The 26179-nt window shown below is 45.9% G+C and overlaps 1 protein-coding gene across 4 annotated transcripts in view; it reads right to left on the reverse strand.

Moving 5' to 3' along the window:
• The window catches only part of LOC139752058 (uncharacterized), a 385663-nt gene that overhangs the window by 62361 nt on the left and 297123 nt on the right, over nt 1-26179 (reverse strand). For all 4 annotated transcript variants that reach the window (XM_071667892.1, XM_071667896.1, XM_071667895.1 and 1 more), the window contains one exon: nt 252-377. In XM_071667892.1, coding sequence (XP_071523993.1) covers nt 252-377 — 126 coding nt within the window. The remainder of the gene's footprint in view (nt 1-251; nt 378-26179) is intronic.

Here is a 26179-nt window from a genome sequence, read left to right on the forward strand (position 1 = left end):
TTAAGAACTCTTCTGTTGCATCTCCACCTTCTACGTCACTGGTGTGTGGTGGCAGATGGACCCGCTGATGATACACCTACACCCAGTACACATCTGGAGGCCACGGGTGTAGTCAGAGGACCCCTACCTTGCGTTATACCTACATCCACTTACAGGCCAGGGGTCTTAACCACGACCATCTACCCCACTTGTGTCAAACCTACACCCAGCCGCAGGCCATGGGTATGGCGGCAAAAGGGACCCCCACCCACCTGTGGTTACACTGTTGGCAGGCGAAACACTCGAGGTGGTAGACGTTGGTCTTCGCTCTCATAACCATCTCAAAGGCAGGGATCAACTTGTTGCAGGCGGCGCAGTGCCCCGTCGTGCCGAATAGTCTGTCGAGAGAGACAACACCTGAGATATACTGCAGAGACAGAGAGAGACACACACACGTACGTTATATATGTGAGGGAGACACCATCTGATACATGAGACAGAGATGGAGACATAATATATGAGGAGACGAGGAGCATTTCATAAATGTGTTTGAGACACTATCTCAGCCGTACAGCAGAAACGGAGAGAGAGATACGTTATACAAGGACAAGTGAGGGAGACAACATCTGATACATGCACCAGACACACACACAGACGTTTGTTATGTACGGGCAGGAGGAGGAGGAGAGAAGCATCTCATATACGTGTAGGAAACACCATATGATATATCAAGTACGGGAAGGAGGGCGAGAGAGATTTATATGTTACATAGAAAGACATGGAGGGACACATGTAAGGAGACACTCACTGATACATACGGCACAGGGACACACACACACACACACACACACACACACACACACACAGTTCTCTGGGAGAGGAGAGGTGAAACAGTGATACAATAGATGTTATGCAAACAGTACTGGGACGACGGTCGTTGTGATAGTGGAAGGAAAGTTGTACGTTGCAAACTTCGTGATGGTGGGTCAGGCGGTGAACACACGTGGCAACAGTTGAGGTGTACAGGTGTGCTGGCCACACCATCTATTATGAAAGACACGGAGGATTTATGCCGTCCATGTGTTTGTAAACAAGGCACAACATAGCAGGTGTCAGGAGAAACATCTGTCCAGCCCACAAGCGGTAAGTCAAAGAGCTCAGGCTCAGACCCCTCACACACACACACACACACACACACACACACACACGGGAAGCATGTGCAATAAGCACATGAGGATGATAAGGAGGTTATAAAGTTTATCAGCTGACTGAGGGAAGAGCTGAAGGAGTGTAGTACAGTGAACCAGTCACTACATAAAACGCATATGAAAGTTAAATAGATAATGAAATGCTATTTTAAAATTTCTAGTATATATATATATATATATATATATATATATATATATATATATATATATATATATATAATGCAGAACCTTCAGCTTACCGTGAAGTTATATGCAACAATTATTTTCTTCCCGGGGCGATTGTTACATGCGCATATATATATATATATATATATATATATATATATATATATATATATATATATATATATATATGTATATGTAAAGATGTAATGAAAAAAATCTCATTAACACTTTGGAATCCGTCAGTAAGTATAGTTTCCACATGAAAAACAAATGTGATTCTAGACCATAGCGCCTGAGACCAATGTGACGGTGAGAAAATAATACTTCGACAGAAGAAATTGCTTCCGAGGCTTGTTACATGAGATGGCAATTTACTGTTCGTAAAACGTGAAGCGGATTATACTTTGTATTTTTTTTTCAAGGATTTTCATGGGCGTCTCAAATATAGAAAAAGCAGAGCATGGGAGACAAATGAGATCAATGATAGCTCCCCTGGTGTTCATAGACCTAATTCTAAAAGGTAGAAAGGTTATGCAAGGAGGAAGAGACACAAGAAAGAAAGATTCACAGCCTGGCTGTTCGAATGGGGTGGGGGGGTTATAACGCAACGGCCAATCCTCGTATGGTTAATTTCCACACACGGTCTGAGGGGAAACAGCAGCCAGGTGCGTGCCATGGGTGACTTGGTGGTATGGAGATATGCTGCCAACTGACAATAGCAGTGGTCGAAATAATACCTGCATGGGTGACTTGGTGGTATGGAGATATGCTGCCAAGTGACAATAGCAGTGGTCGAAATAATACCTGCAAAACAGGAGGAGGGCAGCAACCTCATGCCAGTCATAAAAGGGTGGTTGAAAAGGAATTAGGATTTTTTTTTTTTTTTTGACTTTATAAGGTTATGGAACAGGTCTCTCAATATCATTATTGTGTGTCAGGTTCATTTAAGACTTTTCGATTGTATAAAAAAACTGCAGAACTTAAAGAGGGTATCAACACCCCCTTAGCGCATGGCTATTGAGGGGGATATATTCAAGAAGAGATAAAAAAAAAGGTGAGTGCAGAAAAAGGCTGGCCTTTTACACTGGCCATTATTCATAAAATATATATATATCATACCTCATGGTTTGACCCCCCCCCCCCCCCCTCCCTTCTTCACCACGAAGGTACTCTGACCCTTGAGCCTGATGAAACACCCCTAAACAAACCCACGGGTCGCACCGTCCACCTCGAGAGTGTACCGTACTGTCGTGGCTACGAGAGGTTTAAGAGAATGGCCCCGGGGGTTGGAAACCAACGTCGACATGGAAAGGGCATCGACACGCTGGACCTTAGACAGGTACTACCAATACAGTAGCGACATGTAATGCCGGAAGCGCTGACGAGGAAAACACTGGTTTGAAATCAACGAAGGGATAAATGTGAGAATGATATGTACCGACGACTCTCTCTCTCTCTCTCTCTCTCTCTCTCTCTCTCTCTCTCTCTCTCTCTCTCTCTCTCTCTCTCTTCCTCTCTTGGAGGGAGAGAGAGCGGTGGTGCGGCGGTGGTGGTGGTGGAGGGGAAAGGGTGGTGGTGGGGTAAGGTGTGGCGGTGGTGGAGTGGGAAGTGGTTAATATAGAGTTAGCCCCGTGTTGGCCTCAAACTTACACCGTCGGCCACAGAGCAACACCCTGCCGCCCAACTTTCCAGAACTCGTATAATTTATGACAAATTCGCACTAACATAGGCCAAACAAAAGCTTAATTTATACTTTTTTCATAGAAAAAGAGGGAGGAGGAGGAGGAGGAAAAAGAGGGAGGAGGAGGAGGAAAAAGAGGAGGAGGAGCAACAGGAGTATTAGACCTGGACACTCTGCCAGCCTCACACGTGGGACGAGGGCATTCCAGCGACACTTTACCCAAGATTTTACTGAAGGAAGAAACGTTCCCTCCCCACCCCTCCTCCTCCTCTCTCTCTCACCTTCCTGCTCTCTTTCCTCCCCCATGGCCTCTCCTCTCATTCCCTCCGCCTCCACCACCCTTTCCTCTACTTCACTTCCTCTCGGTAAACACCATCATTCACTTGGTATTTGGGTAAACTCGCTCTCTAGGGGATGGCCATACCATTAATGGGCGGTGTGTCTGGGTGATGCTAAGGGGGTGGGGGTGGAGAGGAAGGTGGGTGATACCATCTCGTGAAGAGGCCCGGGCGGAGGTGGTGGTGGCCAGTTGCCCCACTCTAAGGGTGGTGAACTTTGAGGGAGGAGGGTGGCGAGGGACGGAAGAAGAGGGAGGGAAAGGGGTAAGTAGGGTAGAAAAAAGGGAAGGAGGAAAAATGGGCAAGTACGGTGTGGGACAGAGGAAACGGGAGAGAAGGGGTACATGAAATGGAATGGGTCGTGGAAGGGTAGGAGAAAGAGGAGTAACTAGAATGAGATAGAAAATAGAGGAAAGAAGGGGCTAGGGGAATGGAACAAGGATGAGCAGGAGGGGAAGATGAAGAAATGGGATAGAAGAAACAGGATAGGAGTTGGGGTAGGTAAAGCAGGACCTGAAAGGTTGGACAGAAGGGGGAAGGGAGGGTGGAATAACGACGAAAATGGGGAAGGAAGAGTGGAATAAGAGCGAAAAGGGGAGGCAAAGGGGGGGATAGAGGGATGGAAGGATGGTAATGTTGGTACTATCCTCTGATGTTGCAGGGGGTGGGGTGGGGGGTTGCAGCTGGGGTTGGAGGCTTGCACTGGGGGGGATACTGGGTGTAGGGAGTGGGATTTGGGATTGGACTGGTGTAGAGCTGAGGGGATGAAGACCTTCCGACTGAGTGTTGGAATATTCAAAAATCCCATTACTGGGAGAGGGAGGACGGACGACGGGAGGGGGATGGTGGCTGCTGACGTCACACACACACACACACACACACACACACACACACACCTGGGCAGTCCAACACAGGCCCCTCGGGGGGGAGGAAGAGGCGGGGAAGGGGGAAGGGAAGGGATTGGTGGGGGATATGAGAGAGAGAGAGAGAGAGAGAGAGAGAGAGAGAGAGAGAGAGAGAGAGAGAGAGAGAGAGAGAGAGAGACGCACACGCGCGCACAGAGTATCCAAATCTAGGATGCAGTAATACGAACGTCGATTTCCTTTACCCATTTAATTTTTATGGAGATTCACAGGCCGGGTCTCCATTACCTGCTAAAAGTCTTGTTAATGATGGATGTAGGGAGAGGCGAGCAGGTGAAGGGGCCACGCTAGGAGACGGATGAAGGAAGAAGAGAGAGAGAGAGAGAGAGAGAGAGAGAGAGAGAGAGAGAGAGAGAGAGAGAGAGAGAGAGAACAGGAGTAGGAGAAGGAAGAGTCAAAAGACAAAGGGATGGATGAAAGGATGGAGAGGTGGAGGGAAGAAGTGTCATAAGAAGGAGGGACAGAGATGGAGAGAAGTGTGTGGAAGGGACAAGAGGATATTTGATTTCTCTTAAGATTTTAAGGATGGTGCCAATGGCAATAAAGGTACATGAAAATGAGTTAGAAAAAAATACATAAATACATGAACACACACACACACACTGTGTATGTACAGATATGAATTATATCCTTATCATTACAACCCCAGAATCCCTTTAACAGAGGCTCCTGTAGCGACGAAGCTGCACTGCACTGCACGCAAGAGCAGGGAAATGAAGGGCTTGTAGTAAGAAGGTCCTTGTGATGATACAGGAGGAGGGGAGGATTTACATTTCTCCGCTCCTGGCCCTTGGAGTTGCAATTTACTAACAAGAAATAGTGGTTCCAACAATGTTGTATGGTTGCGAGGCGTGGGCTATGGATAGAGATGTGCGCAGGAGGATGGATGTGCTGGAAATGAGATGTTTGAGGACAATGTGTGGTGTGAGGTGGTTTGATCGAGTAAGTAACGTAAGGGTAAGAGAGAGGTGTGGAAATAAAAAGAGCGTGGTTGAGAGAGCAGAAGAGGGTGTTTTGAAATGGTTTGGGCACATGGAGAGAATGAGTGAGGAGAGATTGACCAAGAGGATATATGTGTCGGAGGTGGAGGGAACGAGGAGAAGAGGGAGACCAAATTGGAGGTGGAAAGATGGAGTGAAAAAGATTTTGTGTGATCGGGGCCTGAACATGCAGGAGGGTGAAAGGAGGGCAAGAAATAGAGTGAATTGGAGTCATGTGGTATACAGGGGTTGACGTGCTGTCAGTGGATTGAAGCAAGGCATGTGAAGCGTCTGGGGTAAACCATGGAAAGCTGTGTAGGTATGTATATTTGCGTGTGTGGACGTGTGTATGTACATGTGTATGGGGGGGGGGGGGGGGGGCATTTCTTTCGTCTGTTTCCTTGCGCTACCTCGCAAACGCGGGAGACAGCGACAAAGTATAAAAAAAAAAAAAAAAAAAAAAAAAAAAAAAAAAAATATATATATATATATATATATATATATATATATATATATATATAATACTTCCTGCCCTAGGAGTCCTTTCTACCATTATGAGGCTCCTGCAGCACTCAGGAAGCTGGCCACGTCCATCGGTAGGGATCACAGGCCATAAAGTATCGTGACGCTGTGTGTGTGTGTGTGTGTGTGTGTGTGTGTGTGTGTGTGTGTGTGTGTGTGTGTGTATCGTCTGCCCCCCCCCCCCCTCCCCAACAAGGTGCACCAAAACACCAGTGGGAAAAGAAAGTAAACAGAGACAAATTTCAGCACCAAAGGAAGATAAAAATTGGAGCTTCAGTGAAGAAGAAAAAAATGTGATAAAATGTACACAGCTTATTGGTGGACGAGAGGAGGAGGAAGATGACGACGAGGAGGGGGAGGGTGTAAACACGGCCACTGAAACGAGTCTTCCCCCCCTTTCGCCAAGTTGATGGCAACTAGCGCCTGAGTGTAATACCACTACACTCGACCCATCGGCAACAGCGATTCTACGGGGATTTGCTCATTTATTTACAGAGAGAGACAGACAGACAGACTCATATTACATTGACTCTAATGTAAAGGAGAGAGAGAGAGAGAGAGAGAGAGAGAGAGAGAGAGAGAGAGAGAGAGAGAACAAGGGTGGGGGAGCGAAATTGTGAGAAGCTAATCAAAATCGCCTTCGAAATAATGGATACCTTTTGAGAAGAATTTGAGAGATGTTTAGCAGATGGAATGGGTCGCGCTTTGTCGGCCTGATTCTGTATTCATGACTTTGAAACGGCGTCTAATGCGAGTAATCGGGCCCGGCCTGGGAGGGAGAGAGAGGGAGAGGACTGAGAGAGAGAGGGAGAGAAAGTGAGAGAGAGAGAGAGAGGCGGAGGGGGTAAGAGGGAGGAAGGGAAAGGAGCATCGAGGGGTAGGAAAGGGAAGGTCTAGAAGATGACGAAAGGGGGGGGAAAAATATGAGGAAGGGGTGAGGAGGTGAGAGTGCTAAAGAAGGCTGTAAAGGAAGAGAAACCGAAGATCGCGAATAAAGGTAAGGAAGGAGACAGGGAGGGAAGGGAAGGTGGGTAGAGGTGGTGAGGGAGAAATGAAAGAAAAATCGTGAGAAAGAGGAGAAAAGAGAAGAGTGAAAGATAGAGGGGAAATAGGAGGGAAAGTGAGAGAAGGAGAGGATAACGAAAGGAAGAGGGGGGTGGGGGGGAGCGCTCTCTTTGAAGGAGGGAAGCAAAATGATAACCTGAGAGAGAGAGAGAGAGAGAGAGAGAGAGAGAGAGAGAGAGAGAGAGAGAGAGAGAGGGAAAAGAAAAGCTAGACGAGGAGACACTGGAGGAAGACGAAGGGAGAAGTAGTGACATAAAGAATAAAAATCTAGGTTGGTGACGGACAATAAGATAAGAGGGAGGAAGCAAGGATAAGAGCGGTGGGAATAGGAGAGCGACAGGAGGTAGGCCCGTGAGGTGGTACATGGGGATACGTGGGGAGGACAGATAACAGAGGGCCTGCTGGCCCACGTCTGGGCTATCTGTGGTAGAGATAGGGGAGTGAGGGGGAGTAGGCCGGTGAGAGAGGGTGGTACACTGAGGAGAGAAAGAGAGATTAAGCCGGTAAAACGGTGAATGGTAGAGGAGAGGAAGAGAGACGGGAGGGAAGTAGAAGGATGGGAGAGGAGAGGAAGAAAGATGGGAGGGAAGAAGGAAGGAAGAGATGCGAGTAAGAGGGTCGGGAAGGAATGTGGAGGAAGGGAGAGGCGAGTAAGAAAGAGGAAATGAAGGAGGAGGAAGAGGAAGGAGAGTACGAGGGACGGGGAAGGAAGATGGGAGGAGGGACGGCAGACACACAAGAGGCCCAGAGAACAGATGAATGATTACAGTAGGGAGAGTAGGACGGCGAGGGGTGAGTGAGAGGGTGGGTGCGGCAGCGTGGGCGGGGTTGACCAAAGGGAGTAAGCAGTGAGGGTGTGGGCAGAGTGGGCATGGTTGTGGGCGTAAGGGCGACAGGGACGTAGTGGGCGTGGTTGGGTGGGTGGAAGGACTGTTCCCGAGACATCCCGTTAATGCGTAGGGGCCAAGTTTTCCGGCCGTATACTGCCGTAATTCGAAGCTCTTTGTTGACCTGATTCCGTATTCATGACTTTAAAACGGTGTCTAACACGGGTAATGGAGGCAGCCGGGCTATGGAAGAGCAGGGTTGGGAGAGAGGCCGATGATAGGAGGAGGAGGAGGAGTGGGAAGAGGAGGACAGGGGCGAAGAAGAATCAAGTGGAAGAAGAAAAAGAAAGAAGGAATAAGATGAGACTGGGAGAGCAAGGAAGAGGAGAAGGAAAGGAAGGTTAGTGGGTAGTGAAGAGGAGGAGAAGTTGGTAGAAAGGTAAGGAAAAAGAATGAAAAAAGAGGAAGAAGAAAGAGAGGAAGAAATATGGACGTAGAGAGACAAGGAAAAGGCACGACAACAAACACTGGGAGAAGATCAGGGAAAACGCTGCTGGGGTGATGGACCAGGACAAGGTCTGGGATCGTGAACACTAAGGAAAGCAACGTGTGATCATGACGGAAAAGAAAAGCCACAGAAAAAGTTAAAGTACAGAAGAGGAGGGAGAGGAAAGTATGAATAAAGAAACTTGGAGAATTTCCCACAGATAGAGAGAGAGAGAGAGAGAGAGAGAGAGAGAGAGAGAGAGAGAGAGAGAGAGAGAGAGAGAGAACTCTGGATAGCTGGAAATGGAAATAATGAAAGATGCATGGCGGAGAAGAGAGGGTTATGACGGGGAGAGGCGGGGACGGAGGCAGAGAGGGGTCGACGGAAACACCACATCACAACACCCGCATGGCACGTTGGACCAACACAAGGGAATAACAACACTTACGATCCACCATTACGACGCCGACGCAACGATACAAAAGAGAGAGGAAAAAAAAATAAAAGAGGGCAGGAGGAAGTGTGTTTCTAAGGTCTAATGTCTTGCATTTTGATGCTAAGAACTAACAGAGGGGGTGCGGGGACAGGGGGTTTCAACTATTTGATTGACGATGGACATCATCCAATAAACACAAGTGCACAGCAGGTAAAAACGGTAGACCAGGGGAAGAAGACGGAGTACAAGATCTCTGCAAAAGACGCGACTGTCTGTTGCCTTGCATTTAAGACACCACAACTGAGATGCAGGATGGGGTGCCGAGAATAAGTATTCTATGATCAAGAGAGCATTATCTAAAATGCAGGACGTGCACAGATGTCACAGAAAACAGGGATGGAGATGGGGTAACACACACACATACACACACACACACACACACACACACACGAGAAGAAACGCTAGGAACCAGGTGTAAACAGCTGAATCAGCTGGTACTTACAGCATCCACCAGACACAGGACGCTCTGCTTCCCCAAGCAAGAGACGTTCAATAATCATCAAAATTAAGAGGTCTGATGCCGTTACCGAGGTCTCCAGCTAAAGTGGTATAATTACAAAAGTGAAGGTAGTGCGATTTTGGCCGAGGATTTGTCAGTGACTCTTAAGCAGTAAAGATCTGGAGCGCCAAAGTGGTCGATTGTCTTTAACAAACAAGTTGTAAATACGTCGTTGTAGCTCCATATCAGAAGACCAGCAGTAAGTGTGTGTGGTGTGTGGAAGAAGGGAGTGGAGAAGGGAGTGGTGAGAAGGGAGGCAGTATGGGGAGAATAGGAAGGGACTGGAAGAAAGGAAGCATTTTAGGGACAAGAAGAAGAGAGTGGAGGAAGGGAAATACTGTGGGGAGAAGATGGAAGGGTTGAAAAATGGGGTGTGGGTAGAGGCAAGCATTACCAAACCCTTCACCACAGTGTGGGGGTGAGGAGGGAAGGGTTCAAGAAACCCTTCACCACCACCATCTACCACACTCCTCATGGCGACGAACTACCACCAGCTACCCCCACACACACACCGCCCTGTCCATCACAAGTGAAAAATGTGTTGACTATTAAAACACGCCGCAAGTCCTCATCAGGACGAGACATTCGCGGGGTATCGCTCAATTATCTGAGCGATGACAAAAAGCGTCCACATCAGGAAAAACCGATCAAAGACCTTGGCCGCGTACAGAGGCGACGAAGCTGAGGAAGAGGAGCCAGCACCAGGGACGAACACACCCACACAAGACGAGACGTCCGCGTTGCCATTGATAAGCGAGATGCCTTCGCACACAGCGTTGTTGTACTCTGGAGGTACCACTGCGATGGCGACGTAAAACGCCAAAACCGTGTGTGTGTGTGTGTGTGTGTGTGTGTGTGTGTGTCTATCTCTCTCTTGGGACGGGTAATCTGTCAACGGCTATAGGACATGGGATTACCGGTAGCCAGATTGCTCTGTATCAATATGCATTTGACGAGAGAGAGAGAGAGAGAGAGAGAGAGAGAGAGAGAGAGAGAGAGAGAGAGAGAGAGAGAGAATATCATACCGACCACTACCTACAACATGATTTTGCCCAAAGGCTATGGGTGGTAGCGCGTTGCACACGCCCAACAACTTGTTTGATGAATGATTCTCTCTCTCTCTCTCTCTCTCTCTCTCTCTCTCTCTCTCTCTCTCTCTCTCTCTCTCTCTCTCTCTCTCTCTCTCTCTCTACCGTTACTCTCGTTACATGACTGTCTATCCTGGGTTCATCTGCTACTGACTTGGACTATATATCAAGTTTTCACTTTTTTTTTTTCTTTTAGTTCCATGCGTTTTTATCTTCTACTGGCAATACAGTGTACAACCTTTCAAACTTTTTAACTGAACCTCGTCCATTTTTGTTTGATATCATACTAGTACATTACGAGGTATTATTGTAGACCACATAGTTATGCATCTTGCTGACACGCTTTTATATACAGTACATTATTCTTGACGCCCTTGATTTGCTCCCAAGCTGATAATCATATATCATTACCTCCTCACCAAGCTGTAGGCGTTCAAGTTCTTTCAATCTCTTATATTCACAATATATTGCAGTTCTCTTAATCTTGATGAATACCATTGCTTAACTTATGACCATATGACGCAGCAGTATTCAGTTTGGCTTCTTGAGTATACGTTCAACATTTTCATCGTAAGCTTTTTTTTGTCTCTCGTTGTGAAAGTCATCATTATCATACCAGTCATTATTAGACTTGATAGAAATCATCTTATCAGTCTGCTCCACGAATTCAAGTTTCTCATTAATGAAGACTTCCCAGTCTCTGACCTATTATTCATTTTCTACGTCCTTCTTTCCTTCCTTCCTTGGGCCTTAGTAGGCAGTCGTCGGGGATAATGTTAATCGTTCCATGACTTATTTCCTCTCTTCTTTTTTCTTCCTTAATTAAATTCCATCGTCTCCTCTTCTCTGCCCACATGCAAATCATTTTCAGGCCATTTATGTATATTGCGATGATTTCCTCTGATGTACGTTGGTTTTACTGACTCTCGAGTTGTCATCTGCAGAGAGAGAGAGAGAGAGAGAGAGAGAGAGAGAGAGAGCCTACATCCCTCACAAGTCCAGCAGCAGCATCTACAAAAAGCAACCATAACATTACCACCACCCGTTACATTACCACCACCCACTACATTACCATAACCCCATAACTACCGCCCACCACATTACCACAACCCCATTACTTTCACAACCCCCCTACATTACCACCACGCATTACTTTACCACCACCAAAAACATTACCTACAACCACGAAATCATCACTACCATCCACATCACCTCTAGCCACAAGCCTCACCCACCCACCCACCCACATCCTTTACGTACCGAAGCAACTACCGCAAGAGAGAGAGAGAGAGAGAGAGAGAGAGAGAGAGAGAGAGAGAGAGAGAGAGAGAGAGAGAGAGAGAGAGACCCACCACACCACCACAACCCCGGCCACAACCAGGAGAGCAGCCGGGTACAGCTTGTGAGCACAACGGCACTCACATGCCTCTCACAGTCGCCGCCCTCCACTGCAACAAAAGCCAAGTGTTCCTTCGTGAAAAGCGACCAACCTCATTAGATGAAGAAAGGTCTGCGAGAGCCTACAAAAGTGTCCTCACAGAGTTAATTAGTACATCTATTCGTTAGAAGTAGATACTTTTCATTCACCCTGTGCCAAAAGGAAAGTGTTTCTTTTATAATTGGATTTACCTAAGGTGGCCCCAAGCAGGCCTCGCTCCGGACCCGAAGGTCGACAGTCCCGTTCTGAGGAAGTTGGGGAATGATCCTTCCGCTCCGGGCTACTTAATCCCAACTTGGCGCGGAGGGATTCTCATTTTATAAAGCGAGCATCATTTTCTAAACGCACACAAAAGTCCATCTCATTAGAATATGTCAGTTTGGGTGTTGCATGGGCTGCCCGATGTGGGATAACTCATGACTGCTGGTTGTGGTGGTAGCTGGTGATGGTGGTAGCTGGTGATGGTCGTAGCTGGTGGTGGTGGTAGCTGGTGATGGTCGTAGCTGGTGATGGTGGTAGCTGGTGATGGTGGTAGCTGGTGATGGTGGTAGCTGGTGATGGTGGTAGCTGGTGATGGTCGTAGCTGGTGGTGGTGGTAGCTGGTGGTGGTGGTAGCTGGTGGTGGTGGTAGCTGGTGATGGTGGTAGCTGGTGATGGTCGTAGCTGGTGGTGGTGGTAGCTGGTGATGGTGGTAGCTGGTGGTGGTGGTAGCTGGTGATGGTGGTAGCTGGTGGTGGTGGTAGCTGGTGGTGGTGGTAGCTGGTGGTGGTGGTAGCTGGTGATGGTGGTAGCTGGTGATGGTGGTAGCTGGTGATGGTGGTAGCTGGTGATGGTCGTAGCTGGTGGTGGTGGTAGCTGGTGACGATGGTAGCTGGTGATGGTGGTAGCTGGTGATGGTGGTAGCTGGTGGTGGTGGTAGCTGGTGATGGTGGTAGCTGGTGATGGTGGTAGCTGGTGATGGTGGTAGCTGGTGATGGTGGTAGCTGGTGATGGTGGTAGCTGGTGGTGGTGGTAGCTGGTGATGGTGGTAGCTGGTTGTGGTGGTAGCTGGTGGTGGTGGTAGCTGGTGATGGTGGTAGCTGGTGATGGTGGTAGCTGGTTGTGGTGGTAGCTGGTGATGGTGGTAGCTGGTTGTGGTGGTAGCTGGTGGTGGTGGTAGCTGGTGATGGTGGTGGCTGGTGGTGGTGGTAGCTGGTTGTGGTGGTAGCTGGTGGTGGTGGTAGCTGGTGATGGTGGTGGCTGGTGGTGGTGGTAGCTGGTTGTGGTGGTAGCTGGTGGTGGTGGTAGCTGGTGATGGTGGTAGCTGGTGGTGGTGGTAGCTGGTTGTGGTGGTAGCTGGTGGTGGTGGTAGCTGGTGATGGTGGTAGCTGGTTGTGGTGGTAGCTGGTGGTGGTGGTGTTGGTTGTGGTGCTTACCACACTGTTTCTGGTGCGAGCGACCATGATGATGCAGGTGGAGGGAGCGAGGGAGGATGGTAGCTGTGTTGGTCTTCGGGTGGTGGTGACGGTGGGTGGGGCCCGTGATATTGGTGGTGGTGAGTTATTGACGGTGAGCAATTGTTGGCGAGCTGTTTTCTTTTTCTTTTTTTTTTTTCTGTGAGTGACCTGCCGCTGCTGTTGGCGCTTGTAATGTTGAGCTGCTTTGGTAGCGAAGGTGAGGATAATGATGATGATGATGATGATGGTGGAGTTGTTAAGTATGGTGATGATGGCGGTGGTGGTGGCGATGGCATTGCAATGACTGTTCATTTCTATGGTGTTGATGATGTTCATCAAAATAATGGACTATGATTTTCCTTGCTGCAGCTCGTTAACAGAGTGACAGAAGGCGAGTCTTGTCGCCCAATTAGTCAGATCAAGGACAGTGTGGTTACTCCGAAGAGAGTTGGATGTCATGGAGAGAGAGATCGTGAGGGGTCAAAACCAGATCAACTCCACCTCTGCTGGCTTCCCTCCTTGTAGGAACGCACTCACGAGCTCACTCGCTCTGGTTCTAAGTAAACGAGTCTCCCTTCAAGTAGGGACTTGTAAGCCTGGTCCCTTGTACCTTGGGTTTTCTCAATTGGACTCCCTTCCCTCCTCTCACACGAACCCATCGTAAGTAGCGGCTCTCTCTCTCTCTCTCTCTCTCTCTCTCTCTCTCTCTCTCTCTCTCTCTCTCTCTCTCTCTCTCTCTCTCTCTCTCGACCAAGTGCCCCTTTCTTAATCTCTCCTACGAGAGAGAGAATAAAACAAGTGGTTCATCTTGCTGCTACTCGTTCTACCAGTTCTGTGTGTGAGCAAGACAAGTAGTTCCCTCTCACCTGGTTTCCTCCGTCCAGTCGCTCATAGCAGGATGTTCCCTACAATGAGTCGCTCTTAAGTGAGGCTCTTTTTTTTTTGTAGAGTTCCTCCTTGGAGGATGTCCCCATAACCTGTGTCTCTCATAGGGAAAGGCTTTCTCTGTAGATTCCACCCCCCACTCCGTCTAAAGTCCTTCATTGGGGGAAAGGTGGTTTCTGTGCCAGTCCCTCTTAGGCGGATTTCCCTTTAACCAGTTCCTAAGTCTATACCTTACGGGGGTATTTTCCAGTCGAGTCTCTCATCTTCGGGTATATCCACGACCGGCCCGCCCACCACCAGGGCCAGGGGTCGTGTTGCTCTCGCAGCCCTGGAACACCTGGTTGGTCGCACTTAGCCACCTGTCCCCGAGTGAAATCCCTCCCCCCCCCCCTTTCTCTCTCTCTCTCAGTCGAATCCCTCTTAGACATTCTCTCTCTCTCTCTCTCTCTCTCTCTCTCTCTCTCTCTCTCTCTCTCTCTCTCTCTCTCTGACATGTCCCTCCTAGCTTACTGACTTTTTACAGAGAAACTTTTGTAGGATGTATTCGGGATAATGACGTGAAATACTGCGGCAAAAATATAAACTTTTAAGGTTTTAGGAAATGTGTTTATGTTATCGACGTGAACAGACCCTTAGCGGTGAACTTCACTATGTATATATATATATATATATATATATATATATATATATATATATATATATATAATTTGTGTGTGTAGAAAGAAGGATGAACAGAACAGATACAGATATATAGATGTTTATATAGATATATACATGCATATAATCAGTCTATAACAGCACGGCAGTCAATACCGGCGTCTTCTGAGAAAATTTTGATTCAAGTGGGAGGCTGATAATTTTGTCCTCTTCCAGTTCTTGCAAGGATCTTGCGTCACGTCTCGTAAAACAATATAGTCTCACTCGATACAAAATCAAGTTTTTCTCCTCCTTCAAAAAAACTCAGATTTACTCCTTCATCTCTACATACTATTCTATCTACTTGTTTTTAGTCCCCTTTTCCTCTGTCTTTCCCCTCTTCACCGGCTACACACAGAGGGGTTCCTCCTGCCTCACGGAGGCACGCAACATTCAGGGGCGGCTGGGCAAGCCATGTGATTGAGAAAGTTGCTGAACTCGTTCAGAAACGTTAAACGATATTTCCTACCAATCTTATCATTAATCTGCTTTCACTCAAAAGATTTATCTAAAGTATTACCTTGAACAATGGCTAAAGAAAATAGACTACTAATATATATATATATATATATATATATATATATATATATATATATATATATATATATATATATATATATATATATATAAGCACCAATGTGGATTTATTGCACTCAAATTCTAGTGATAATGTTGACACTCGGTGCCAAGAAAGTGTAAATATATCACAAGGTCGTTCCATGATCTATAAGCTCTCACATCTAAGTAAGGAAACAACAAAAGCACACACCCTGATCTTAAGAGCTGTCCGAAATCAGTCCTTGTACTAAGGGCAACAAGATACGTGGCATTTTCTTATCATTCACTTTCAAGACATGACGTTGTCAGTTTCATTCACTTTCAACACGTAACGCTGTCAGCCTCTCTTCTACTAAACTAAAAAAAAAAAAAATGAATTAGGAAAAGCTGAATTCTACTCAGTCCAAAGAAAAAAAAATAGTAATAACAAATAAACTAAAAATTTAGAGAGTCTTGTACTACAGTTTTAACAAGAGGTAGAAAGATGAACCAATTAAACTGGGGGATGAATGTGTCTCCTACTAGCCAATCAGGCGCGACTCCGTGGCAATCTCAAGTGCAAGGGGCGTTGGCACAAAGCAACACACACACCCAGGTAGACACCATCCTCCTGTGGAAGGCCGGAACGAGGGAGCCACAGCCTTCACTGACCGACACCAGTCAGTCACGTGAAGTGATGTGACCGCGTTACTGAGCACCACAAAGAACACTTGTCACCTCGATCTCTCCAGTGAGTTCGTTGCTATGATTTGTGATTCCCTAATCTAATTCTTTTTTCCCTTGACCCAACAAGAGTATACTTGAGAGAGACAACTTCTGTCCGCTTAACAAACAAACAAATAATTAATTGGCAACGAAAATCTTTCTCGCTATCTGACTTGTTCATCTCGATACACAGGCTCGATTTATTACTGCCAGCGGAGGGGGGGAAAAATGACAACGTTGATACAAGGATGAAGTAAAGAACGAAAAACAGCGTGAGAGAGAAAATGAGACAGACGACCACAGCCACACACACGTGTAGCGAAAGTCAGCCACGGGGACGAGATGCTAAGAACGTGCAAGAAAACGAGACCTCGAGACATACGACCGAAAAAGCAATGACAAGTGAGAGACAGGATTATCAAAGTGCTACATAGACAGACAGACAGACAGGTAGAGACAACCCAAGGAAGAAACACCGAGAGAGAGAGAGAGAGAGAGAGAGAGAGAGAGAGAGAGAGAGAGAGAGAGAGAGAGAGAGAGAGAGAGAGAGAGGAAATACGAAGATAAACAGGAAGACACAAGGAGAAGCGGGTGGGGGGGGGGGCAAAAGATGCTTGCGTTAGGTCCCTCGACACTAACGCCCACACTAAATAATGGCCAACTTTAATCACAGTTTTGTTTGTGAAGCTTTCCAACCCCCCCTTTCTCCCCCAACCCCTAGTTTATTGTTCAATTAATTTAGAGTTTGTTAATGATTATCAAAGTATTTCTTCGGAGACGGTGGCGTGCAATTTGGAAACTTATTAAGAACGCCTCCCCTCCACACACACACACACACCACCCCCCTTCCCCCCTTCCCCCCCTTCGAAGAAAATGTATTTGAAAAGTTCTGTCAAAAATACTGCCGCGAGTATATTGTTATTTCGGTGGGGGACAAATACAGCAAGACCAGTTGGGGGTTCACGAGAAGATGACAAGAATACGACATTTCTGCGAGTGCATCTTATGAGACCCGTTATCATCGCGCGCGTGTGTCTGTCAACTTTACAAATCGACAGGATGACCAAAGTTAAGTTTCCAAGAGTCATCTTCATCCCTCGTCTGGTGACAGACAACGTAAACTGTGGGTTTCTTAACGTCATCTTTACCCAAATTCGTCTGACGAAATAGGATACCTGAAATGGGTTGTCTGAGGTCATCCTGAACACAAATTAGAACAAAGAGGATGACAAATTTACTTTTTTTTTTTTCCAAGGGTCATCTTGATGACTTGCTTACCAAAAATGGGAAATAACCCGAACTGGTTTTCTCCCCCAGGGTAAAACTGAGGTACCCTGTAAGTGAGGAAGGTTCTGACACTGGCCACTGGCCTCTACCGTCCTCTACACACACACACACACACACACACACACACCTGCTCTACCATTCCTCATTCACTCACAGGTCTGCTAAACGGACGAGATTGAAAAAAAAAAAAAATATTGTCGCCTCTCGCGCATGTTGACCTATCAATTTAATTTCATTATCCACCGTTTGCGATGTCCCTCCACCCCCTCCCCTCTGTGGAGCGGGGGAAGGAGAGGCACCTGCTTCCCTCCTCTCCCTCCCTCCCTCTCTCTCTCTCCGCTCCGCCGTAGCGAGGCTCCCTCCTCAGTCCCTCATCCCATAAATTGTACAACATTACCAGCAATAAATGCATAACTCTAATTAACACTGTGCATATTATGATGATTTACACTAGAGAATTAATCAACACGCACACACTAGACCTCAATTAATAAAAACACAGCCAGGCCCCAGGAATCGGACAACGGCTAACAAAAACTACCACTCGACATATGTGGCGCTGAATACGCGCCTGTTGCCTAATTAACACAGCGTCCGTTTTGCTACGTCTGACCGCGGCATCCCCTTACCTTACGAGCGTCCTGTTCCTCCTCCTCCCTCTCCCATCGACGCGGATCAACCCAGACGGCCCCCATCCCACACACTTGCCCCACCTAAGGCTTGACAGCCAACAAACGTGGCGGGCAACCGAACACGGGGGCGAGAAACTACGGTCGAAACCTAAGAAAATACGCCTCATCAGAACGCGCATTACTGTCATTCCTATTAGCAACAGAATCGATAGGAATTTTTAATTAATAAACTAAGCCATGGGTGTCGCGGAGCTGGCTGGCCCCGTCGAGCTCGCTCGCCCACCCTGGCCAACGTCGCTACTGCCTCGCCTCCTACATCATCATCAACACCATCATCGCTTCTCTCAAGACTCGCTTAAATAACTAAACAGCTTCTACTATGAGAGTCCTGGCAGATATATCAACTAGTCTGTTTCTATATGTCTGACGCTTATCCTAGCCTGGTTTTTTTTTTCCCCCTCCAGCACTTTGGCCCTGTTCTTCTGGCATGGCACTGATGGCAAGCTTTTTCCTGCTAAGGCACCGTAATGAAGTCATACATGACACACACGGATCACTTGGTATGATGTCTGTGACTGTAGCACATAGCACTGTTCAATCGTGGTCTTTTGTTATAACAGTGACAGTCATATATGGCCCTGATCTTTCCAACAGTCTTTTGTTTGGACAATGATAGTCACACGGTCTATCATTAAGATGTCTTTTTTTTTAAGGTAATCTCTGGTGGGGTTTTTGAAGTGAACGTTGACCCGCTTTATCTCTCTGTCGCATCTCCCCGATAGATAGGAAGCAGTATAGCACCTATAGCACGGCTTTCGTAGTCTTCCCTCGCTAGTTTTGCTTCGACAGACAGACTCTAATAGCAGAGCACTGGTAATCTAGCTTCCATAGTCCCTGGCTGTCTAAGTCAGGCAGCGCCGCCTTCACCCTGGTGGCCTAGGAATGCAATAATGATTTCAGGTGTACCTGGACCCCGTCACTCTACCTGTACAGTGTACACATGGTCCACACTCGCACCCCCTGTAACTGTAGACGGGGGTGTTGAGAACCTGCTCTGTAAATGTACGCAAGAGCCTGTAACTGTAGAGTGGGGCGTAGATCCCTCACTGTAACTATACACACTGAGGGTGTGGGAGCTGAGGGAAAGAGGAGTGAGGGTGGGAAGGGTGAGGGGAAGGGGGCCCGGAGAGGCAAAGAGGAGTGAGGGCGGGAAGGGTGAGGGGAAGGGGGCCCGGAGAGGCGCACTTGACATCTGTATTAATTAAAACAGCGTAACGTGTTCTGCTCCTGAGTGGTGCAGCAAAATTAGTCCATTTCGCCCTCAGTTTCGGTCTGGTCCGCGGACGAAGCTATCAAAATCCTATTTCTGACAAATGAGGCCAGACGAACTTCTGTTTCAGGCAACTGTGGTGGGGGTGAGAGGGAGGGAGAGAGTGGTGGGGAGGGGGTGTGTGTGTGGAGAGAGAGAGAGAGAGAGAGAGAGAGAGAGAGAGAGAGAGAGAGAGAGAGAGAGAGAGAGAGAGAGAGCTCTGAGACGTAGGGGTGGAGTTTGGGGATTTGGAGGGGGAAAGCGAGTGCTGAGACACTGGGGTGAGAGTGGGGGATGGAGGAGAGGTATGTATAGTGATGGAGGAATGAGTTGCGTGTAGAGGAGAGGAGACGGGGCGTATCAGGATGGATGGAGGTCGTCTTGAGATGGTAACGAGAGCAACATTGGACATCCGGCGAGAATGAACCCAACTTAGATAGGTTCCTTGTTCGAACAAGCGTCAAAGATTCGTGACAGACAACAGTCAAGGAGTTGAGACCGTTTCCTTTTGTTTACATCGAGTTCGAAGCTGTGACACCGGGGTCATTATAGATAACAAAATATCACCACAGAACATAGGGGCTCAGAAAGTTTCTGAAGGAGAGACCTACACTGAACTGGGTCCTTGTTCGAACAGAGCCACAGAATCGCGACAGACAACAATGAAGGAGTCGAGACCGCTTCATTTGTTTTCATCGAGTTCGAAGGTATGTCACCGGGGACATTATAGATGAAAGATCTCGACAAAACATCAGAGAAGAAAAAAGGTTCTAAAAGTCTGAAGCTTTTCCACAATACGTACTAATTAAAGGGGAAAAAAAAAACTATTTTTTGAGTTCAGTAGTTCTCATTCTCATCCCGACAAATAAAATGCGAAACAAGAAGAAGACTGCCAAAAGTGCACTTATTTATGCAAACATCATCACCATCATCATCGTCAAATGTGTATATCAGCATTAAATACGCAAAGGAAAATCGTATTACACGAATACTGGTTATCATGGGAGAGAGAGAGAGAGAGAGAGCGCAACATCCCGCGAGGTTTACAGAACTAGCTTACGACACGTAACGAGTTAATTGGGGGGGTGGGGGTCTTTACATTAATGATTCCGAGAGCAAATACTATGCACCACTTCAAAACATGGCGATTGGAGGAGAAAAGAAAATATGTGCGGTGCAGTACATTAGCGAGTGAGTTACGACATGAGGGACAGCGGTCATGTTCAAGAGTACGAGTGGCGCGGTGGGTTAGCTAGCCAGGAACCTTTGTGTACAGTTGACCTCCCCAGGAGCATTTCAGCCCCTTGAGCACGACCGAACGAACACTTGGAGTACAGCGGTACGAACCCCTGAGCACGAAAGTACGACCCTTGAGCGTCGCGATACGACCCGTGAGCGTGGCGGTACGATCCCTCAGCTAAGCAGTGCGACCCCTGGGTATGAATGGCTTGTGACCTAACTCCCTCCTCCAATGTACTCCCGTGTCAGGGATCATCGAGTCTTCTGTTACCTGGCTTCGCTATGTACTCCTGATCTGCTATACAGTACTTAAGTGAACGTACATGTGTGGCCCAATGATGTTAGTGTGAGATTTACCGAATAAATAGTGAACAATAATGAAGTCAGTAGTGCTTCACCGACGACAATAATCTTGCTGATGCTGTGTGTGTGTATGTGTTAGAGAGAGAGAGAGAGAGAGAGAGAGAGAGAGAGAGAGAGAGAGAGAGAGAGAGAGAGAGAAGAGAGAGAACATTTTCCCTTTATGGACAATTCGTTTATTACAGTCTTTCAGGAGTATGAAAATGTAAATGAATTCATTTCACTTTATATCAGAATAATCTTCAAATAAATCAATGACAGTGCAACCTAATTATTACGTAAATCTAATGACAAACTGAAGTACTCAAGATAAAGGAAACTTTGAATTATCGCCAGAATTTCCTGTCACAGGTGATTATATATATATATATATATATATATATATATATATATATATATATATATATATATATATATATATACACCTGGGGATCGGGGAGAAGGAATACTTCCCACGTATTCCCTGCGTATCGTAGAAGGCGACTAAAGGGGGAGGGAGCGGGGGGCTGGAAATCCTTCCCTCCCGTTTACAATTTTACAAAAGAGGGAACGGAGAGGTGGGCCAAGTGAGGATATACCCTCTAAGGCTCACTCCTCTGTTCTTAACACTACTTGGCTAACGCGGGATAAGGCGAATGTGTATGGTAAAAAAATGTATATATATATATATATATATATATATATATATATATATATATATATATATATAAAACCACCTATGCTGATATGATCACACTAGTCCATGATGATAGTTATGAAGGTGAAATCGCAATTCTGTAGGAGTTTAGATGATTTTTATGTGACACGTAATGTGTTCCATACAAGCTGCAGGGCATGTTTCACGGAGACAATCTGCCTCATCAGGTGCAAACAATTCATAAAGTTTTGGTTGTGTTGGGATTGGGGGAAAAAAAACTTTATGAATTGTCAGCACCTGATGAGGCAGATTGTGTCCGTGAAACATGTCGTGCAGCATGTATGGAAAAATCACATGTTAAAGTGATCTGAACTCCAATATATATATATATATATATATATATATATATATATATATATATATATATATATATATATATATATATATAAAGTACCTCCAGAGAGACAGGGGGCTAAAATTACCCGTTTATTTCATAAACAATTCGTTTATTGGTCTTTTAAGAGTATGAAGAAATAAATGAATTAATTTCACTTTATATCAGGATAATCATCATGTAAATCACTAACCATACAACCTAATTATGACGTAAATCTAATAATAAATTTAAGTAACCAAGATAAAGGAAACCCAGTTCTCGCCAGAATATCCCAACTCATGAGAATATATATATATATATATATATATATATATATATATATATATATATATATATATATATATATTTTTTATACTTTGTCGCTGTCTCCCGCGTTTGCGAGGTATATATATATATATATAATATATATATATATATATATATATATATATATATATATATATATATATATATATATCGTTTGTCTCATCCTTTGATATACATTTTAATTATATAAAATAGAGAGAAATACTAAGGGAAAAGTTGGAGGCCGAATCTCCGTGACACCCTCCATTGTGCTTATATATCGTTAAATGAGAAACGTTGCTTCTACGACAATACAAGATGCCTCTAAAGTGTATAGCCTTAACCACTGTGTGGTGTCGTATAAAGATCCCTCAAAAAGGTTAGAGACAACGTACAGTTACAGCCATAAGCAATGAAGTAAAACATAATTATATAAACAGAACAACTCCATCTTAAAAAGACTCTTGTCATCTCGTCATACATCAACAGCAGCAACAGCAATGTTGTAAAAATAGTAGTAATAATGGTACTACCGCTACTACTACTACTACCAATAATAATAATAATGATAATAATAATGATAATAATGTTGATAAGAATAGAATACAATAATAATAATAATAATAATAATCGATAAAATAATAATAACTAATATTGATATTAATAACAATAATAATCGATAAAATAATAATAGCAATAATGATATTGATATTAATGATGATAATGATAATATTGATAATGATAATAATCACCATCAATAGAAAACGAAACGTGATACAGTATAGTAATCATTTGCCACCGCTATTTCAAAAATCAACTTCTATTACGTTTCCATTTCCTTTATTGACTCTGACATTCGACAGCAGAAAATGGCATTTTGGTACAAAATTAACAATAACAACCTTTCCATCAATAACCCAGAGAGAAAAAAGTAGTATTCCTCAATATGAAAACGATCCTGCCATTCCGGTAAAGTGATCATAAATTTCGTAAGAACAACACTACGTACATAATAAAGTTGTGTTACGATTGATAGAATGGATATTGTCGACAGTAACAAGGTAAGTGCACGTTCTCTTAGTTTCCAGTGTACGAGGTTCCATCAACGGGTGGAGTACGATACTGTCGAGGGCAGCGTTCAGTGCTGCCGAGGGTGGCATACGATAGTGTCGAGTGGTGACGTGCCATCTTTCCTCGTGGTTACGTACGATACTTCCAGGTGGTGAATTTACGATACTGCCGGGTGGTGGCGTACGATAATCTCGGGTGGTGGCGCACGATACTTATGGATGGTAGCATACGATACTACCGGATGGTAGCTTACGATACTTCCAAGTGGTGGACTTACGATACTGCCGGGTGGTGGCGTACGATATTCTAGTGGTGGCGTACGATACTTATAGATGGTGGCATACGATACCACCGGATGGTGGCGTACGATACTTCCAGGTGGTGGACTTACGATACTGCCGGGTGGTGGCTCACGATATTCTAGTGGTGACGTACGATACTTATGGATGGTTGCATACGACACTGCCGGATGGTGGCATGCGATACTATCTGGTGTGGCGTGCGGTGTGTGCGGCCGGGTGGTGGCGTACGATACCACAGAGTGGTGGCGTACGATAATCACCAGGCTGGCCTCGCCTCGCCCCATGTAATCAGCGTCCTCAAGGTACAACAGCCACACTTCATAATGTAGTAACCTGCTAGGTGACAGAAGGACCCTTCTCTTCCTCCACACGCCACTCGCCTTCTGTCAATTATTGGTTAGCTTACAACAGTGTGAGAGACAGAGTTGTAAGGTGTGTACTGGTAACAGTGTGAGAGACAGAGTTGTAAGGTGTGTACTGGTCACAGTGTGAGAGACAGAGTTGTAAGGTGTGTACTGGTAACAGTGTGAGAGACAGAGTTGTAAGTTGTGTACTGGTAACAGTGTGAGAGACAGAGTTGTAAGGTGTGTACTGGTAACAGTGGGAGAGACAGAGTTGTAAGGTGTGTACTGGTCACAGTGTGAGAGACAGAGTTGTAAGGTGTGTACTGGTCACAGTGTGAGAGACAGAGTTGTCAGGTGTACTGGTCACAGTGTGAGGCAGTGTTGTAGAGGTGTACTGGAGGCCTCCTGTAGGAGAGTTGTACTGGAGGTCGTGACTGACAGAGTGACAGCATTACCTGGACAGACGAAAACAGAAGAGCGTCTTAATTCTATTTTTCCCCGAGTACAAGATTGATCCCCTCCCAAAAAAAATATCTTAGAATCAAATACTATACTTAAAAATTCTGATGCTAAAATGTTTTAAGAATTATGAGATAAAAAGTTTTTGAAAAACTCTGGAAACCTGAGCTTATATGTAGTGTGGTCAGTTTAATAACAAATATTATATGGTCGCGTTGATATTAATTAATATAAAATAAATGATTGATTTGACTCCATCATGAGAACAGCTCCTGACCGAGACCTACTGATGGGGAGGTACTACACATAGACCTACTGATGGGGAGGTACTACACCGACCTACAGATGGGGAGGTACTACACATACATACTGATGGGTAGGTACTACACACAGACCTACTGATGGGGAGATACTACACAGACCTACTGATGGGGAGGTGCTACACAGACCTACTGATGAGATGGTACTACACAGACCTACTGATGGGTTACTACACGGACCTAATGATGGGGTGTTACTACACAGAGACCTACTGATGGGTTGTTACTCCAGAGACCTACTGATGGGGTGTTACTACACAGAGACCTACTGAAGGGGTGTTACTACACAGAGACCTACTGATGGGGTGTTACTACATAGAGACCTACTGATGGGGTGTTACTACACAGAGACCTACTGATGGGGTGTTACTCCAGAGACCTACTGATGGGGTGTTACTACACAGAGACCTACTGAAGGGGTGTTACTACACAGAGACCTACTGATGGGGTGTTACTACATAGAGACCTACTGATGGGGTGTTACTACATAGAGACCTACTGATGGGGTGTTACTACACAGAGACCTACTGATGGGGTGTTACTACAGAGACCTACTGATGGGGGTGTTACTACACAGAGACCTACTGATGGGGTGTTACTACATAGACCTACTGATGGGGTGTTACTACACAGAGACCTACTGATGGGGTGTTACTACACAGAGACCTACTGATGGGGTGTTACTACACAGAGACCTACTGATGGGGTGTTACTACACAGAGACCTACTGATGGGGTGTTACTACACAGAGACCAACCGATGGGGTGTTACTACACAGAGACCTACCGATGGGGTGTTACTACACAGAGACCTACTGATGGGGTGTTACTACACAGAGACCCTACTGATGGAGTGTTACTACACAGAGACCTACTGATGGGGTGTTACTACACAGAGACCTACTGATGGGGTGTTACTACACAGAGACCTACTGATGGGGTGTTACTACACAGAGACCTACTTATGGGGTGTTACTACACAGAGACCTACTGATGGGGTGTTACTACACAGAGACCTACTGATGGGGTGTTACTACACAGAGACCTACTGATGGGGTGTTACTACACAGAGACCTACTGATGGGGTGTTACTACACAGAGACCTACTGATGGGGTGTTACTACACAGAGACCTACTGATGGGGTGTTACTACACAGAGACCTACTGAAGGGGTGTTACTACAAAGAGACCTACTGATGGGGTGTTACTACACAGAGACCTACTGATGGGGTGTTACTACACAGAGACCTACTGATGGGGTGTTACTACACAGAGACCTACTGATGGGGTGTTACTACACAGAGACCTACTGATGGGGTGTTACTACACAGAGACCTACTGATGGGGTGTTACTACACAGAGACCTACTGATGGGGTGTTACTACACAGAGACCTACTGATGGGGTGTTACTTCACAGAGACCTACTGATGGGGTGTTACTACACAGAGACCTACTGATGGGGTGTTACTACACAGAGACCTACTGATGGGGTGTTACTACACAGAGACCTACTGATGGGGTGTTACTACACAGAGACCTACTGATGGGGTGGTACTACACA

Source organism: Panulirus ornatus, chromosome 12, assembly GCF_036320965.1.
Source record: "Panulirus ornatus isolate Po-2019 chromosome 12, ASM3632096v1, whole genome shotgun sequence".
In the NCBI taxonomy this organism is placed as follows: Eukaryota; Metazoa; Arthropoda; class Malacostraca; order Decapoda; family Palinuridae; genus Panulirus; species Panulirus ornatus.